The sequence below is a fragment of the Gekko japonicus genome, unplaced genomic scaffold (genome assembly GCF_001447785.1).
Source record: "Gekko japonicus isolate JY-2015 unplaced genomic scaffold, Gekko_japonicus_V1.1 scaffold1461, whole genome shotgun sequence".
Classification (NCBI taxonomy): domain Eukaryota; kingdom Metazoa; phylum Chordata; class Lepidosauria; order Squamata; family Gekkonidae; genus Gekko; species Gekko japonicus.
The window spans coordinates 266,302-284,922 of NW_015175403.1; the positions used below are offsets into that span (position 1 = coordinate 266,302).

The 18,621-nt window shown below is 47.1% G+C and overlaps 1 protein-coding gene across 1 annotated transcript in view; it reads left to right on the forward strand.

Annotated features, from left to right (window-relative positions):
• Positions 1-655: 655 nt before the first annotated feature.
• The window catches only part of CDH20 (cadherin 20), a 95,924-nt gene continuing 77,958 nt past the window's right edge, over positions 656-18,621 (forward strand). Inside the window, exons 1-2 of the mRNA XM_015425709.1 lie at positions 656-901; positions 18,271-18,349. Of these exons, the coding sequence (XP_015281195.1) occupies positions 656-901; positions 18,271-18,349 (325 nt within the window). The remainder of the gene's footprint in view (positions 902-18,270; positions 18,350-18,621) is intronic.

Here is an 18,621-nt window from a genome sequence, read left to right on the forward strand (position 1 = left end):
ACCGCCGGCCCCCTGATGTCAGGGGGTGTGGCATATGCTAATGAGTTATGCTAATGAGTTCCCCTAGCTCTTTTTCTACGAAATGACCCCTGCGCACGCTTCTGTGAGGTAAGAAGGGGATTTTTATTTTTGCAGAAGGAGGGGGGGAAAGGACAAGTTTTAGTTGTCTATTATAATTACCCTGAGGTGACTCCTTCTTCTAAATATTATCAAAGGCTTCTGGTCATAAATATTTCTAAAACAATGTTCTGTTAACGCAAGTCAATCAATAATACAGTAAAAACCGGCAGCCGTCTTAGCAAAGTAGTGTCATCTTCCATTATAGCTTCTCCGTCGTTACCTTTGTTTGGGAGTGCAGGATTTCAGGTTATAAGGAAAGATTTCCCCCCGCCCCCTTGCAACAGGCCTACCTTTTAATCACATTTTTATGAGGGAGATCAAATATTCTTGGACGCATCTGTCTCTCTTTTTTAACTATATTCAAAGTTCCATGTTAGAAATTTGGTAATAGATCTTCTTTAACTTTACAGGATCCCCTCGTCCTTAAAGTGGTCGGTCCAAACCGCTTGAAATCTGCTCTCGGACACTCCAAAGGCCTGTCCATTGGATTCTTTAAAGGACCCACACTGCATCTGGAAACACTCCTGGTATACCAATGTGGACTTTAAGCAGAATGGGCAGCGCAAAGAGACTTGGATTCAGTATATCTATATGTTTGTGCTCGATGATGAACTTCATTACAATTGTATTATCTGGGAGCACAAGACCACCCAGCAGCGGCCAAGGAGATAGCCTGTCAGACAACCTGCTTCTGCATCAGCGGATGAAGAGGAGCTGGGTGTGGAACCAATTCTTTGTTTTGGAAGAATACACTGGAACGGATCCTTTGTATGTGGGAAAGGTAAGAGCCAAACCATCCATAGGGCTTCCAGTGGTTGCCATACCAGAGAAAGTGTGTATCTGTACACAGAAGGTACATGGTGTATTGCACATTTTTTTTTGGTTATTTCCATTGCCCCATAGATAGATTTCCGACTTTATAGAGCAACAGAAGCATGTACCATTGTGGCTCAGTGGTAGAGCATCTGCTTTGCATGCAGAAGATCTTAGGTTCAATCCCCAGCATCTCCAATTAAAAGCATCTGGTAGTTTTTGGGCCCGGTCACACGGGCTGGATATCGTGGGGGGGAGGCGTGGCTGTTTGCCCCAGAGCAAACTACCACGCGGCAGCCAGATCAAACGTCCCGCCGACATCCCCCCGACATCCCATCGTTGGGGGGAGGTGCCGATCATACCTCACTCCTGTGGCGCGGCAAAGAAGCGCCGCCGCGGGGGTTGTGTTGTTGTGTTTTTAAACCAAGTGTTTGCATGCGCCGTTGGGTGCTTGTGCGCACCCGTGGAAACTTGACCAAAAAAAAGCTTTTCACGACGGGACATGGACGGGCGCCGGATGCCACGAGCGACCACTGGAAACGTGATCTGACGCCCGCCCTTGCCCCACGGTTTCCAGAAACTAGTACCTCGGAGGTACTGGTTTTTTACAGCACATCTTCAGAGTGAAGCCTCGGGTGAGCCACGGGAGCTCTACGCTTCCCAGATGTGGCGGTGAGATCGCGCCCGGAAAATCCGCCTATCTTCCGTCTCTCTAGCGTGCCTAATGCTCCGTGTGACCGGGGCCGGTGATGTGAAAGACCTCTACCTGAGACCCTGGAGAACTGCGGCCCGGCGGAGGATACAGTGCTGTTCTTGAAAGACCAGCCGTCTGATTCCCTGTAAGGGAGCTCCATAGGTCTTCATGTGTCATGTGTCTAAGACATGTCCTTGCCCTAAAGAGATGATATTGACCTTGATTCAAAGGTAGCCTTGTGAGAGCACAAGGCATTTCTGCTCACACAAGTGGGGTGTCCCTGGATGTCACCAATTTCACTTGCCACTGAAGCCACGGAACATACCGGGGGGGGGGGAGTGTTGTTTTATCTTGATTAGTCTTACTAAAAGATATGATGTGACTTGTCTTTTGCGGTCTTTGCTGTGGACCAATGCACCTAACCTTTGTTTCTTCTCTATTCAAAATAGTGAGCATCCAAGCCAGTATTAATTTCACTAATAAGGGGAAATAACAGAAAACGAGAATAGGGGAAAGGTAAGGGGAAAACGAGAGTAACAGAGAATGATACACGCTTAAGCTTAGTTTTGGTTACGGTAAAGACAAAGGAATTAAGCTTAAGGAATTGTTCACTTGAAGATGTAGTTTTTGAGGAGGCATTTGAAAGGTGGCACCACACAGGTTTCTTACTCTTTGCCAGCCTGTTCTTCCTCTGACTGTGGACCCCAAATACATCTCAGTTTCTGAGAGATTCCAACTAGTGTCACCTTGAACTGTGAATAATGTCTGTTTTGAGAGATGGCTGATGCTTCGCCTTCTTCCAAAAGATCAGCGCTATCAACTGTAATCAGATGTCACTTTCCAAACTCTCCAGCCGTCGTTGTAGGAACAGCTCATGGGTTTGCCTTTCATACAGAAAGGCAAAGAAGAATTAGGTGGGGATGAGAAGGGGGTGCGTGTGTGTGGCCAACATTACAGGGGGGGGAAATGAATTCAGATTTTTTAAAAGCAGGTTTCTTCAAGGGACCGTCTTCTTCCAGATGCATTGCTTCTGTTTTAGCAAAGAGTGATTGCTGCCAATTCACAATAAGAGAGCCTGATGCTGGAACTGTCATTACAAAGTGTGCCGCCAGTGCCAAAAATAGCAAGCATGTGTTTAGTTGGCCCCTCCCAATGTCTAAAATAACTTACTGGTGTTCTGGCACAGCTGGTGTATTGTCCGCCCAGCCCTCACCAACTGCAGACAATGATGTGCGTCAGGATTAGGAAAACATACAGTGTTGTGTGAAATGGTTTGTCCTCTCAAAAGATCCATTTCGCTCAGGTTTCAGGTGCAGTTTTAGCACTGAAACTTCCTTGGTCACCCTGGCTCATTAGCCTTCACCAGAAGAGAGACAGTATTCTTCTTGAAGGATAACTGTTATATACGAGACTCGAGGCAGCTGGTGAACAGTGATAACAGCTTTATTGGACGAAGTCCGAAGAACCGGAACGAGACAAAACAACAGAGCAACAGGCTCCTTCTTAAACAGTCTGGGCTTGGCAAGCCACGCCCACATGTCAGATAACAACCAATCATATTTAGTACATAAAGACCAATCAGTTTGCTTCCCTCCAGAACTTCCCTGGTTCTGATAGGTCGGTTTAGAATACCATGCATCAGACTCAAGCTCAATACATACATACATTCCATTCCATACATAACAATAACCGAGATAACTTTTGGGAGCAACACACTCCAGTGACTCCAGGTGTTGGTGTCAGGGAAGAGTTGCTTGATCCCATAGCATCTCAGATCTGAGGTTCTGTAGGTCTCCAATGCAGTTCAATATTTACATGAAACTGCTGGCAGAAGTCGTCTAGAATTTCTCCTTTGTAATTGAGTAAGGTGAGGTAGCAGATGTTGTGGACCACTGCCTGGAGGTGAACATGGACCTCAAAACCAATCCAAATTGTTGGTTGATAATAATGCCAGTCAAGGTTCCTGGAATCGTCTGGATCTCAGTGTCATTATACCCTGCTAAGGTCACCACAGCACCCGCCCAGAGCCTCTTTCTAGAGCTTGTTGTATTTATTTCCACAACGAACCTTTTTCCTGGGCCCTGGTCACACGGGGGGGGGGAGCACGGCCAAAGCGCGGCTTTTCTGAGCCGCAGCAAAATAGACGTGCGGCAGCGGGATCAGACAGATCCCCCGAGCCGCCGCGCAGTTGCTCCCCAGCACGATCAGATCCCGGGGGGGGAAGCCACGCGATGGAGAGCGAGGCAGCCGGCTGCGCATGTGCACGCATGCGCAGTTTGGCCGGGAGCCTCGCGTGCTGCGGGAGACGGGCACGCCGGCGATCCCACGGCCGCCCTTGCTGCAGAGCTTCAGTTAGGTAGTACTCTTTTCTTGGGGGTTTTTTTGATGCACGTTTTCCCCCAGAAAGGACAGATCGGGGACGGGTGCGCTCCGCTTCCCAGATGTTGCGGTGTGATCGCGCCCGTTTGATGTGCCCCCGATCCGTCCCTCTTGCGGGGCAAACCTTCCCGTGTGACCGGGGCCTTTGTTACCTATAAAACTCTACATGGTCTGGCATCAGGATAAATGAAGGGCTGCCTTCCTTCTCATGTATAAGATCTTCATTTCTAGTGTTTCTAGCTCTGAGTTGGAAAACACCTGCAGAGTTTGGGGGTGGAGCCTGGGTTAGGGTGGAGTTTGGGGAGGGAAGAGACCTCAGCACAGCATATTGCCATAGATTCCATCGTCCGAAGCAGCCATTTTCTCCAGGGAAACTGATCTTGGTCATTGGGAGATCAGTTCTGATAGTGGGAGATCTCCGCACACCACCTGGACTGAATACCACTTAAAACTGGAAACTTCCATTGCTACAGAAGCTCATCTGGCACCAAATTAAAATATTTTAGGCACCAGGCAAATATGGTTGTAATCTCCCATGAACTTTAGGAATTTTCCCTTCATTAATAAAATTGTACTTTTTTTTGTCCTGCTTTACATCATGAGAACTTCCTCTGCCCCAAAGAGTTTCATTCATTTTTTCTTATTGCCTTCTCAGCATTCTCTCTCTCTCTCTCTCTCTCTCTCTCTCTCTCTCTCTCTCTCTCTCTCTCTCTCTCTCAGCTTCCATTCTGTGTTTTTAGGATTCTTAAGATCTTTACCCGGTTGTTTTAAAATTCTGATAACAGTTTCTGTTGCTTTTTTACTTTTCAATGCTGTTTTTTTAGTTTAACGTGATACTGGTGTTTTTCTTCTGTTGTTTTTATTGTACTGCAAGCTGCCTCCTGGATACTTTGTTGTTGTGAGGGAGGTTAAAACATCTGTTAAAAAACAAATACCAGGTATTGCAGGGAGGGGGGAGAACTAACATACAGTTGGTGCACTTGGTGGGGTCCACATGTTCAATGTAACACAGAAATCTAGCCTGATTCTTCTTTACCCTGATATTGTATAATGGCAGTCACTTCATCCTAGGGTCGCCACCCCCTCCAGGTGGAACCTGAGGATCTCCCTCTACTACAATTGATCTCCAGCTGACAGAGCTCAGTTCCCCTGGAGAAAATGGCTGCCTTGAGGGATGGGTTCTATGGCATTATATCTGGAGGAGGAGGAGGAGGAGGAGGAGGAGGATTGGATTTATACCCCGCCCTTCACTCAGAGTCTCAGAGTGGCTTACAATCTCTTTCCTTTCCTCTCCCCACAACAGACACCCTGTGAGGCAGGTGGGGCTGAGAGAGATCTGAGAGAACTGCTGTTGCGAGAACAGCTCTGAGAGACCTGTGGCTTGCCCAAGGTCACCCAGCTGGCTGCATGTGGAGGAGTGGGGGAATTAAACCTGGTTCTCCAGATTAGAGTCCGCTGCTCTTAACCACTACATCAAACTGACTCCCCTCACCAGTCTTTACCCCCAAATCTCCAGGTATTTCCCAACCCAGAGCTGGCAACCCTGTGTCTGTTAAAGTAAACTCAATGCACTGTTCTACTAAATCCGAATTTAAGCAGTTACGCTTCCTTTGCTCTTATAAATAGAAAGTGTTAAAACTGTAGTGAAAAATTATATTTGTTACTCATAATCTTCCTTTAGGGCCAGAGAATGCATTACATGGAAGATACACACAATTGGATTTTTCCAACATTTTCTTTCAGATAGAAAACAGAACCCAAAGGGAAGGAGAAATAGATTAGAACTGCAACTCTGGGGGTCGGATGGGGAAGGTGAAGTATTTTTAAACCCATGCCATTTCCCTTGTTGAAATGGTTTCCCCTTTTCAAAGCTGCTATTAGCCACAAAAGAGAGACAAATACCCATTTTATACCTGTCTTTTCCCCCTACCACCGCTAATAAAAGCTTCAAAAGGGAGGGAGCATTTCTATTAGGAGAATGCCATGAGGCAAAGGAATAAGCTTCCGTTCCCACTGTCACTGCCCTGATTCATTTTGAGGGTGGGGAGCCGCATCAGAGTTTTATTGGGGAAGAAAACGTTAAGCTAGCTAACATCAAACCTCCTGTATAATATGTGGTGTGCCCCTCAACGATTCAGTTGATTCACACCTTCCCTTTTCGCCTTCTATATTCTAGTAATGTTTTTGCAAAAGTTTTAGAAATGGCATAACATAGTTCTGTTGCAGGTAGTGTATCTGTTACTCTTGAGACTGATATGTCAGTGATGTGTCATAGAGCTGTGTCATAGAGTCACATTGGGTGCATTCAGACGGGGCGTTTCAGCCGGCATAAACTGTACCGGTTGGAACCGGTGCAGTTTATGCCGGCTGAAACGCGATCACACTTACCTCCCTCACAGCAAAGCCCATCGCTGCATGCCCATTCACATGCTGCGGGCGTCGGCGTTTTTTTTGGGTTTTTTAAAACTCAATTTGAGCATGCGCATAGGCAGCCATCCACAGAATGGCGTTCTTTGCACATGCTCAAAACACCCCGTATTACATTTAAAGTTTAAAGGTAAGGACATACCTTTAAAGTTTAAAGCCCAAACTGGCCTCCCTGAAGTCCTGGACTCCTACGGAAAGTTAAACTAAGGGCCTTTTCTTATTTTCTAAGACAAATGCCGGGGCGAAGCTTCGCCCAAGCGCCTATCGGCAACCTAAAAAAATAAATGGCGGGCGGAAATCGGAAGCCTCGGGCTTCCGAACGGAAGTGGCTAGACACCGGTGGAGAGCAATCAGACGGGGGTAAACCGATTACAACCGTTGTACTCAGGATACCACCACTTGGGGACCTAGTGGCAGAGTACAACGGTTTAAAGGGCTTTGCAACGGTTAGGGACGGAAGGCAGATGTTCTACGTGTGAACTCCAGTAAGTTCACCGATTGCAACCGGCACCTATTCCGTTGCAAATGCCCCGTCTGAACGCACCCATTGTGACTTGGGGAAACTGGGTTCAGAACCCCACACAAGGACTAACTATGGGCCTAGCTAGAGGTGACGGGTGCGCTGTGGGGTTGCGCCACCATTTGAAAAAGTGAGTTTGCAGCCAGGAATTCATTTAGACTTCACCGTGGAGGCATCGTTATGGCGAAAACCAACACAAAACAGGGGAAGGGGGAGATCCTGCCTTCCCCCTGTTAGATCGCCGCTAACAAAGACCCGGAGAGTGATTTCAACCAAAGTGAACAGATTTATTGAAGAGACGAACAAGCGCTTGAATTCAGTCATAACCAGAACAGATTAACATTGGGAGCTTGGCTCCTTTTAAACGTTCCCGGGCTAATGTAGCCACGCCTGTTTACAATGAACAACCAATGAGGTTGTGCAGATAACAACCAATGAAAGTTCTTCCCTCGCAGGGACTTTGCATAGTTCTGATTGGTCGCTGTTACGGAGCGACCGATAGCGAGTCCGCTCTGAGGAGTCTTCGTCCGGCTCGAAGCTTAACATAGGGAGTGAATGTGGCGATTCAAGCAAGCCAGGTTAATACATTACACTCCCTCCCCCCACACTGTTTTTCCACCCCAGAATGGCATCAGGGACATTTAGGCAAATAATGCCCCCTGGTGCTGTTTTGGAGAGGAAAAGCAGCGCAGGAGAGAAGGCAGGATCCCTTCCTCTCCCTCCACACCATGATGGTCCTGAAAAGAATTGGTCCCTGTAGCAAAGTCTGAAGGAGTTCCTAGCTGGGTAGAATGCCATAGTGTTCACCTTCCAAAGTAGCCATTTTCTCCAGGGGAACTGAGCTCTGTCACCTGGAGACCAGTGGTATTCTCAGGAGATCTCCAGCTGCCACCTGGCGGTTGGCAATCCTAGCTCCACGTGTATTAATATGATACCTGCAGGTTTCCCCAGTGGGACAAATAGCACACACACACCCCCGGGGCATTTTGGTTTGGGAAAAAGGCATGAAGAGGCTTAATCCTCCTCTCTCCATATGCCACAGTTTCAGTCCTAATTGGACCTGCATGTACCTGGGAGGAACAGATTCTAGGGTTACCAGCTTCCAGGGGGTGGCTGGAGAGCTCCTGCTATCACAACTGATCTCCAGACCACAGAGTTCAGTTCCCCAGGAGAAAATGGCTGCTTCGGAAGGCTTCCAGGGCTCATTTTGTAGCAGGAACTCCTTTGCATATTAGGCGTGGACTCTGTGGCATTCTACCCTAGTGAAGTCCCTCCCCTCCCCAAACCACACACTCCCCAGGCTCCACCCCCAAAATCTCCAGGTATTTTTCAACCTGGACCCAGCACCCCTAGCAGATTCCCAGAAACACATCTGCTAACCTGAGGATGTACCAGGGGCAGGGGTCATTTCCTGCGGGCACATGCAACAAGCCCCACCCCCTGCTCCCAGCATCCCTCAGTCAGAGCAAGAAGCAGCCAGGTAATTTGTAGAGCCCCCCCCCCGGCCCCCCGGTCCAAAACAGTCCAGTGGCACCTTTAAGACCAGGTTTTATTCAGGTACAAGCTCTCCCTCCTCTGCGAGGACAAATCTGCACGTCCCCCCCCCCAATAGCTAGCAATCCAAAACAGTCCAGTGGAGCCTGAGCGGTGGGTGTTGCCTTCTGACACACTACCGGTGATGTCATGGGGTGGGGCATATGCAAATAAGTTATGCTAATGAGCTCCTGGACCTCTTTTTCTACAAAATGACCCCTGACCTGGGGACAGTCTATTGCTATTAGACCCTCAGTGAAGAAAACAAGAATGGCCGCACCAGTAGGCAGGGGGAGAAATGCAGAAGGTGAAAAAATATTTATTTAGTACTTGTATGTGTTTCGCAGTTTGCTGCATCGGGGGATCGTTTCCAAAGTTATTTACTTTCCACCTTCAGCAGTAACTGCTCTTGTGTCACTGCTCAAGGTGGAAAGTGAATAACCTTGGAAACAATCCCCTGGAGAAGCAAATTGCGAAATGCGTAGGGATCTACAAGTACTAAATAAATATTTTTGCACCTTGCACCTGTTTTTCTACACCAGTTTGGTGTAGTGGTTAAGTGCACGGACTCTAATCTGGGAGAACTGGGTTGGATTCCCCAGTCCTCCACGTGCAGCTGCTGGATGACCTTGGGCAAGCCATAGATCTGTCAGAGCTGTTCTCTCAAGGACAGAACTCTGTTGTGGGGGGGGGGAAGGGAAAGGAGTTTGTAAGCCACTTTGAGACTCCAAATGACGGGCGGGGTATAAATCCCATCTCTTCTCTTCTCCTCCTTTCATTATACCCTCAGCGATGAATTTTCACGGGGGGGCTTTGAGCCAGTCATTCTCTTTCAGCATAACCCAGCTCCCAGGTTTGTTCTGAGGGGGCCCTCCACATTCAGAGGCACTCATCCTCTGAATCCCAGAGCCAGGAGGCAACATGAGAGGAAAGCCTCGGCCTCAATGCCCTGTTGTTGTCCCTCCAGAGGAACTGGTTGCCCACTGTTATCTGAAGAAGTGAACAGTGGCTTATGAAAGCTCCTATCCTGCCACAAATTTTGTTAAGTGTTTAAAGTGCTACTGGACTCTTGCTCTTTTCTACGAGCCTCTTTCTAGATCTCGTTGTATTGCTTTCACAACGGGCTTTACTGCTAGTGTTCTTATAAAGGCCTCTGCCACTGGACACAAACTTTGTTCTGTTTTCTTTGTTTGTTTCCCGCCTTAGCTTGAACCTGTGTGTGTGTATGCATATGTGTATGTATGTGTGTGTATACATATTCAGGGCTCTTTTTGTAGAAAAAGCAGAGCAGGAACTCATTAGCATAATAGGCCACACCCAACAGCAGAAATACATTAGCATATTAGACTACACCCCTGACAGCACCGCTCATTAGCATATTAGGCCACACCCCCATGTTACCAGAAGTGTGGTTATCCAGCCACACCTACCTTTTGCTTCTTATTCTGTTTACCTTGTTTGTTGTCAAAACTCAGGGCTTTTTTGTAGCAGGACCTCCTTTGCATGCTAGGCCACACACCCCTAATGTAGCCAATCCTAATGAGTTTTTGCTGTTGGGTGTGGCCTATTATGCTAATGAGTTCCTGCTGGGCGTGGCCAATTCGGGAGCCAGCCAGAACTCCGTTCCTGTGCGTTCCTGCCCAAAAATAGCCCTGCATATATTGTGTTTGTGTGTGTGTGTGATTTATAGTCTGCCTTTCTCACTTGGACTCAAACCAGATTACCCAGAGTGAATCAATACAATTGACAGGATAGGGTATTCAGTAAACAATTCGATAGGATTACGCCTGTAGAACCAATCAGAAATCTAAAAATATAACTGAAGCAAAGCATGAGTGCTAACATGACACATTAAACGATACAAATGTACATATAGGATCGTAGTTTCAGTTACACATTAAGGGATATAAAATTACATCGTAGGATCCTAGTTTCAGTAAGCTAAACACAGTAGCATCGACCACAGTCCCTCATAACTTATCTAAGTAATTTTGTGCATCATTTGTGCAACTTACTCACCTGTGTAGAAAATCTCTCTTGAATAATTCAACTTTGCATCGTTTGCGGAAAGCCGGGAGAGGTGGACCCTTCCTGATCTCGTCAGGTAGGCCACTCCACAAGGCGGGTGCCACAAAGGAGAAGGCTCAAGTAAGGGCAGTTGTTGATTTTGCCTGTTTACAGGTTAGCACCTGCAGAACACCTGACTCAGATAAGCAAAGCTGTCATGGCAGTGCATAGGGAGAGAGGCAGTCTAATACATCACAAGCGTAATTTAAGACAGCTCATTAAATCGGAACCCTGCTGATGGGTTGTGGGGTTGGAGCTCTGGAATGACTGCCAAGGACTGGAAATAAACAAAATATAATGGTTTTACCACGGCTTTTTTTTTTTCTGGGGGAATGCACTGGAATGGAGTTCCGTAACCTCTTCAATAAAATTATTTTTAAAATGCTTAACCGTTCATGAGTTTTCTCTATACTGATTGAAAGCTTCATTTCCCTTTTGAGAGTTCCAGAAACTTTTTTTTCAAAAAGACAGAGCGAGAGAGAGAGAGAGAGAGAGAGAAGCCCTGGACTTTACATATTCGTTCCTTCTATGTATAACTGAATTTGTTTCATTCCTGTGAAAGTAGGAGCCGATGGTATCTGATGAAGGGAGTTTTCACTCCCTTATGCCCTGGGAATCTTGTTGGTCTTTACGGTGCTTCTGGGTGCAAATCCTGCTCTTCTCCTGCAGGCCAGCACATCTACCCTCCTGATATTACTTAGGGAAGGAGGAGGAGATTGGATTTATACCCCGCCCTTTACTCGGAGTCACAGGGCGGCTTACAAACTCCTTTCCCTTCCCCTCCCCACAACAGACACCCTGTGAGGTAGGAGGGGCTGAGAGAGCTCTGACAGAAACTGCTCTTTTCAAGAACAGCTCTGACAGAACTAGGGCTTGCCCAAGGTCATCCAGCAGGTGCAAGTGGAATAGTGGGGAATCAAACCCGGTTCTCCCAGATTAGAGTCCACTACAACAAACTGGCTTTTTTTCTTGCTTGCTTGTAAAGCAGAAGACCTTTTTTCTATTTTTGCTTTATTATGGAATCTAGAGAGAGAAAAGAGGGTTTATTGACCTTCTCTGTGTTCTGGTTTTTTTTATATTATTTGAAGGATTAGTTTACCAGCCAGCTACAGTTCTTACCTTTGTGTTCCATGGTCTGTCTGCTTTCATTCTTGTTGGCAGAAATATTTCCCTGATTAATTCATGTCAGGCTGATCCGTTTCTGTGAGAGGAAGTCATTTGAGAGCTCCGTTTTGCTTCCCCCCACTCTGATATGGGGGAGCAAAAGGGAGCTTGAAATGGCTGCCAGGCATTTAAATGGTATAGCTGATGTGCGGCTCCACTCCTCAGCTATTAGGTTTAAACGACTGGCCTAGCAGCTCGGTTTCTGTATAACTGAAAGCACCCGAATAAAAGCCAAATCAAAATGGCATTTTTTTCAGGCTCAGCTATATCGGTAGCCAAATATAGATCTTTGAGCTGTATTCAGGTTACATAATACCGATAAGGTATTTTTCAGGTATTTATTTGGCTCAGTTTATGCCGAACACACAACCCCAACTATGACCTAATAGGCATTACTGAAACTTGGTGGGAAGACACTCACAAGTGGAATATTAGGATTGAGGGGAATGATTTGTTTGAAAGGGATAAACAAATAAGGAAGAGGGGAGGAGTAGCAGTATATATATATATGAGGTATATACCAGTGAGGAAATACATGAACCTGAGCACGGAAGTTCAGTTGAGAGTCTCTGGGTAAAAATAAAAGGAGTAAGAAAAAATAGTGATATTATGGTGTGGGTCTGCTATGGACCACCAAGCTAGGCAGAAGACTTGGATGAGACACTCCTAGAACAATTACGAAGTTCTCAAAGAGACGGGACACAGTGGTCATGGGAGATTTCAATTACCCAGATATCTGTTGGAAGTCCAACTGCTAAAAATGAAAGGTCAAATAAATACCTGACTTGTCTTGCTGACTTCATTTTCCAGGAAGTGGAGAGGGAAACAAGGGGACCTGCTATCTTGAATTTGATTCTCACCAACAGGGAAGAGCTGTTTGATTAGTTGAAAGTAGTGGGCAGTGCACCCTGGGTAGTAGTGGCCATGTAATTTTGGAACTTACAGTCTTGGGGAAAGGGAAATGTATTTAGTCAGACATATATAGGCTGGACTGCAGGAAAACAAATCTTGACAAACTTAAAGTTATGCTGGGTAGAATCCCATGGTCAGAAATACTTAAGGAGAAGGGAGTTCAAGAGGGGGTGGGATTTTCTTAAAAGTGAGATATTGAAGGCACAATCATGAGCTATTCCTAGGAGAAGGGAAAATGGGAGGAGCCTAGAAAAGCCAAGGTGGCTCCATAAACATCTTTCTAAAGATTTGAGAAATCATCACGTTAATTGTTGGCTTGATTAAAAGCAAGCAAACAAAAAACAGTGCTTTAAAGACATTACAGTGTAACAAGATAAATCTTATTGTATGTTTAAATAGGGTTGTATCCTCCCCCCCAGATTACTCCCTAGATGTTTTCATTGATTTTAAATGGAGTTCCCCCCCCCCAAGACAGCAATTTGGCAGTGACTGTCTGCTTCAGTGAATTAGGTACAGCATCTAAAACCTTTCAAATCCTGTATATGTAAAGTCTCAAATATTTTCTAGTGGTGTATCTAAGACGCTGAACTGCAGGCTGTGGAAGGTCAGTAGTTCAGCAGTTCGAGACCCGGGTGCCGCATGATGGAGTGAGCTCCCATCTCTAGTTCCAGCTCCTGCCAACCTAGCCGTTCGAAAGCAAGAAATTGCAAGTAGATAAATAGGTACCACTTCGGTGGGAAGGGAACAGCATTCCGTGCCCCTTGGTGTTTAGTCATGCCGGCCACATGACCACGGAAACATCTTCGGACAGCGCTGGCTCTTTGGCTTTGAAACGGAGATGAGCACTGCAACCCTAGAGTCGGATTCAACTGGCTTTCGAGCAAGGGAACCTTTACCTTTACTTTGACCAATTTTAAAAAATTTGCAAATGGGTGCTAGCATGGTGTCAAAACTGCTGTGTCAAGCAGTTTCGCAGATAAGCGTACATGAATTTATTTTTGCAAACATCGCTTTTCTTTCCATTCTTGCAGCAGTACCTGTGCATGCAAATGAAAATGTTTGCTAATACTGAGAAAAGCGTGTCCAGTTTTTATTAGTAGAGCTCTCATTCAGCTGTAAATATAACCCTAACATCTGATTACCTATTAAATAAGGATCAACCAAAACTTTTTCCCATTTTGTACATGTAATTTTTGTTTGTCAAAGAGTGCATCTCACTTGTTCTGAAGAAATTCACATTATTTTGATACTGTTCTTTTCTGTGCCACTTCGTTGCCCTTTGCTCTCAGGGTCGTTTACTTTCACACAGCTATTTAATGCTGTTGGTTGCGGTGACTCTTGTGATTTTGCCAGTGACATCATGGTGCTTCAACTGACATCATGTTGTCATGGATGCTTGTAAACAAAGTCACGTGGGCTGGCACAGCCAGTCCTATTATACAGCAGCGAGGGTAAATGAGGACAAAGAAGCAGGGTAATGATGCCAATAAGAAGCAGCAGCCAGGCAAACACAAGTGTGCCAAGCAGCATCAAAACAACACAACTGTTCAATACAAGTAAGTATTTTGTCCAGCAATCTGATTGGCTCCCAAGTGTGCTTTTTAAAAAAGCATAGCTTGAAATTAAAGGATATTCAGCACAGCCTTGTTCTAGGCAGTTTAGCCACATCTTCACAAAGAGCGGTAAAAGGGTAAGTGGTTGTGAATCACTCCTCGAAGCTATAATAATTTTCCCCTCCAAAAAGAGACCTGTTCTTGGCTCCCTGATTGTTTGCTCCCACATTATGAAGCAGAGAGAAGAGGAAGCTTCTTTTTAATGAACTGTAAATAGTGATGGACAGAGGTCGATTTGGGGGGAATCGCGAGGGAACGCAGTTCCCCGGGTGAGATGCGGGGAGGCGGGGCACATGATGAAGCCCCACCCCCCGCTTCCGGCCGCCCCGCTCCCAGACCTCATTCAGCCAGGAGGAGGCAGGAGAAGAGGGAGGGTAAGTTGCTTCCTCCCCGCCTCTCCCCACCCCTGCCTGCCTGGGGCCAGGGAGGGCCTTGGCGGGGCTTCCTCGCACTCCCGCCGGCCTTGCAGGTCCACCGCCGGGCCTTATGACACACTTCCAGTGATGTCAGGGGGTGTGGCATATGCTAATGAGTTATGCTAATGAGTTCCCCTAGCTCTTTTTCTACGAAATGACCCCTGGTGATGGACAAAAACTTCAACCGCCTCCCATATCAATTTGAAGTGGTCTTATTTATTTAAAATTCTTCTGTTTAAGGTATCACTCCAAAGTTCAGAATTTTAGCTTCTGGTGTCACCATAGGGAATGTGACAGGCCCTGGAAGACCGTGAGACACGTGGATCCATGGGTGAGCACATGAAACTGCCTTTGGCTGTTGACTGGTCTAATTAAAAACCTTTGAGTATAAATTCATCATTATCTGTTTTTGCATGGCCCATAGGGTTGCCAGGTCTCCCCTGGTGGGGGATAGGCTTCACCCCCAAAATATCCAGCAATTTCCCAACCTGGAACTGGCAACTCTAGGCATCCGCCCCCAAACAGCCACATCCCTGCACACTGTCTCCAATGCGATGACATCACCCAGAAGTGATATCATCACATTGGGGATATCTTGTGGAACACTCTGGTTTGAGGGCAAAGCTTTATGGTAAGTGTGGCCTAAAACCATAGAGCTTTGCCCTCAAACCAGAGTGTCACTGCACAACATCGCCAATGTGATGATTTCACTTCTGGGTGATGTCATTGTGTCAGGGATGTCCCAGAATGCCCTCCAAATCACCCTGCTGATACGGCGAGGGGACCTGGCATCAGTGTTCCCTCTAAGCTGAGTGAGTGTGAGCCAGCTCACAGTTTTTTAGCCTCTAGCTCACACATTTTTGTCTTAGCTCAGGAAGGAGGGCTCCAGAGCAAACTATGCAGCAGCCAAATCGCTCGCTCAAACTTTAATGCCAGTAGCTCATAAAGTAGAATTTTTGCTCACAAGACTCCACCGCTCAGAGGGAGCATTGCCTGGCATCCCTGCTTTTGAATGTGTGTGTTAAGGTTGCCAAGTCAGAAACTTACTGCAGCAGGGGACTCCCGGCCGTCGTCTGGAGTGCACGCGCACCGCATCCACGTCACCCAGAAGTGGCGCGGGTACGCCGGGCACACGGGGGGGGGGGCCAGGACCATCCGAGGGAAAACCATAGAGTTTTCCCTCGGATGACCGTGGCCCTGCCCCCAGCGTGCCCGGCGTACCCGCATCACTTCCAGGTGACGTGCACGTGGGGGTGGAGTTCCCCCCGGGGCCCAATCCACCGGCGGTGGGGAATGGGCCTCTGGGGCAGGGGTTTCCCCGCCCCCCGGGGGACTTGGCAAGCCTAGTGTGTGTGTTTTTTTTAATGATCCCTAGCTTGATTTTGTGGCTAGTTTCATTACTGATAATTTTTACTTTTTAAATGTATTGTATTGTGTTGACTTTGTGAGCTGCCTTGAACTGGTCTCCAGAGAGGCACCCTCTACATTTTTCTGAATAAAGAAAAGAAAGTACAACTTGAACTTTCATAAACAGCCTAAATTCAAAAGAAGCCAAATGAAAGTCAACGGGAGCACCTGCCCTCGTACAGTCTGAATAGAGCTCTCTTGTTTAGAATACAGATCTCATATTGTGGTACATCAACCTTGATTTCAGAGTAGAAATGCTGACTCTACGTTGTTATTTCGACAATTTACTCATCTTGATCCATTCCGAAGTAGCACACGGGCAACAGGCTTAGAACAGATTCCTTAGCTAAACAGAAATACATGGAGTTTTGTAATATGCTTCTTCAATTACAGCTGCAGTATTGCTGATTCAGGGTATGACCTACACCACATCTTTTGAATTCAATAAAAGCCCAAGCAGAGTTTATGTAGGCCAAAAGCAGGAGGCTGTCAGGCTGGGAAAAACAACACTCCCCAAAGATTCCTTGTGTCACAAGGTCATGCGGGCCCGCTTGACTTGACTCAGCATTCACCTTTTGCAGTCAATAAAAGCCCAGTGACAAAGAACAAATGAGAATTTAATTCCTCATAGAAATTATCAGACAAGAGGTATAATGCAGACCGTTTGTTCATGAAATACACACATTATCCCGTATTTATAGCATTTTTCCGAAACCTGAGTATAAGTGTCATAAGACATTGTATCAGCTTTTTAAAAAATCATTGCCAGTGATATTTCATAGGATCTTTTCCCATTTTTCAGCATGTTTTCTCCTTAGTAAGTAGGGGGGGGGGTTGTGTGTGTATACTCTCATCTTTCTCCTCTATATTTCAGGTAGAGTTGTCAGCTGCTGCTTGGGAAATACCAGAAGATTTGGGGGTAGAGCCTGGGGAGGTTGGGGTTTGGGAAGATGAGGGGCCTCCGAACAGTATGCTGCCATACAATCTACCTTCCAAAGCATGCCATTTTCTCCAGAGGAACTAATCTCTGTCATCTGGAGATCGGTTGTAATTCCAGGAGATCTCCAGCATCCACCCAGCGGTTCGCAACCTTTATTTCAGGTATTGTAGACAGTGGGTTAGATCCAGGCATCCTTTTCACGCTCTCTCACCCAGTTTCTCTCCTTATTACAGCCTTCATCCCATCTGGCATTTTGTACATGCAGGTCCCACAGTCCCCAGCGAAGCCTCTTAGTTAATCAGATAGGACTCCCTCCTTCCTTTTTCACCAGCAGAAAAGCTGGTGGGATCCAACTCAGTGTTGCTGTACCCAGGATATGTGGAAGGTTGTTGTACCTTTGCTTATTAAATATATGGGATATGCAGGGGTCATTTCCTGCAGGAGTGCACAGGAGCGGAGCTCCGGCAGTAAAGAGCCCAGGGGGTGGGCACATGCAATAAGCCCCACCCCATGCTCCCAGCAGCCCTCAGTCAGAGCAAGAAGCAGCCAGGTAAGTTGTAGAGGGCCCCCCCACCCCCCGGTCCAAAACAGTCCAGTGGCACCTCTAAGACTATGTTTTATTCAGGTACAAGCTCTCCCTCCTCTGTGAGGACAGGTCTGCACGTTCCCCCCCCCAAAAAAAATAGCTACCAATCCTAAACAGTCCAGTGTTGCCTTCTGACACACTTCCGGTGATGTCAGGGGGCGTGGCATATGCAAATAAGTTATGCTAATGAGTTATGCTAATGAGCTCCTGCACCTCTTTTTCTGCGAAATGACCCCTGGGGATATGAAATATTGGACATCATCCGTTCTGCTCCCCCCTCCCCACAAAACACACCTGGAGGCTAGTGTCAGCATCAAGACAGCAGCTGTAGGAGCAATGCAAGAGACCAGAGCTGATATAGCCTGACAAATAGATTGCTGTGTCTTGTTCCCTTTCCACATACATGGCTCTTCACATGCAATCTCGTGTACCCATAGCACCCTGCTTGTGCAGTATTGGCCCCAGATGGTGTTCCATCCGGCCCCGCTGGTGGACCTCCTGATGGCACCTGAGTTTTGGCCACTGTTTGACACAGAGTGTTGGACTGGATGGGCCATTGGCCTGATCCAACAAGGCTTCTCTTATGGTCTTTGTCCCACCATGGGGCCATCGCGGTGGGACCGGCACGTCCCGCGCCACAGCCTTCACGATTTTGGGAACCCATGGACCCCCCGGAAAGCGGTTCCGAGGGGGCGAATACAGTTGTCCCGTCAGTGATGAGCCCAGTCGTCCCGAGAGCTCGGATAGCAGGAGGGCGGGTGAGAGTGCAGGAGAGACGGGGGAACTGGAACTTACCCGAATGAAGAGGGACCGATGCGGTCCTTCAGGCCACCGTACATGAGAACAGGGAGCTTCGGGATTTCTCGGAAGGGACCCCACCCCCGAAGACGCCCAGGACACCCCAACCGGGAGGTGGGCTCGGAAAGAGGGACGGAGATATCACCCTATCAGATGAAGAAAGGGGAGGGGTGGAATTCACCGGGTGGAGGGATATAAATTCGGGGAAGCCAAAAAAGCCGGGGAGGAAGAG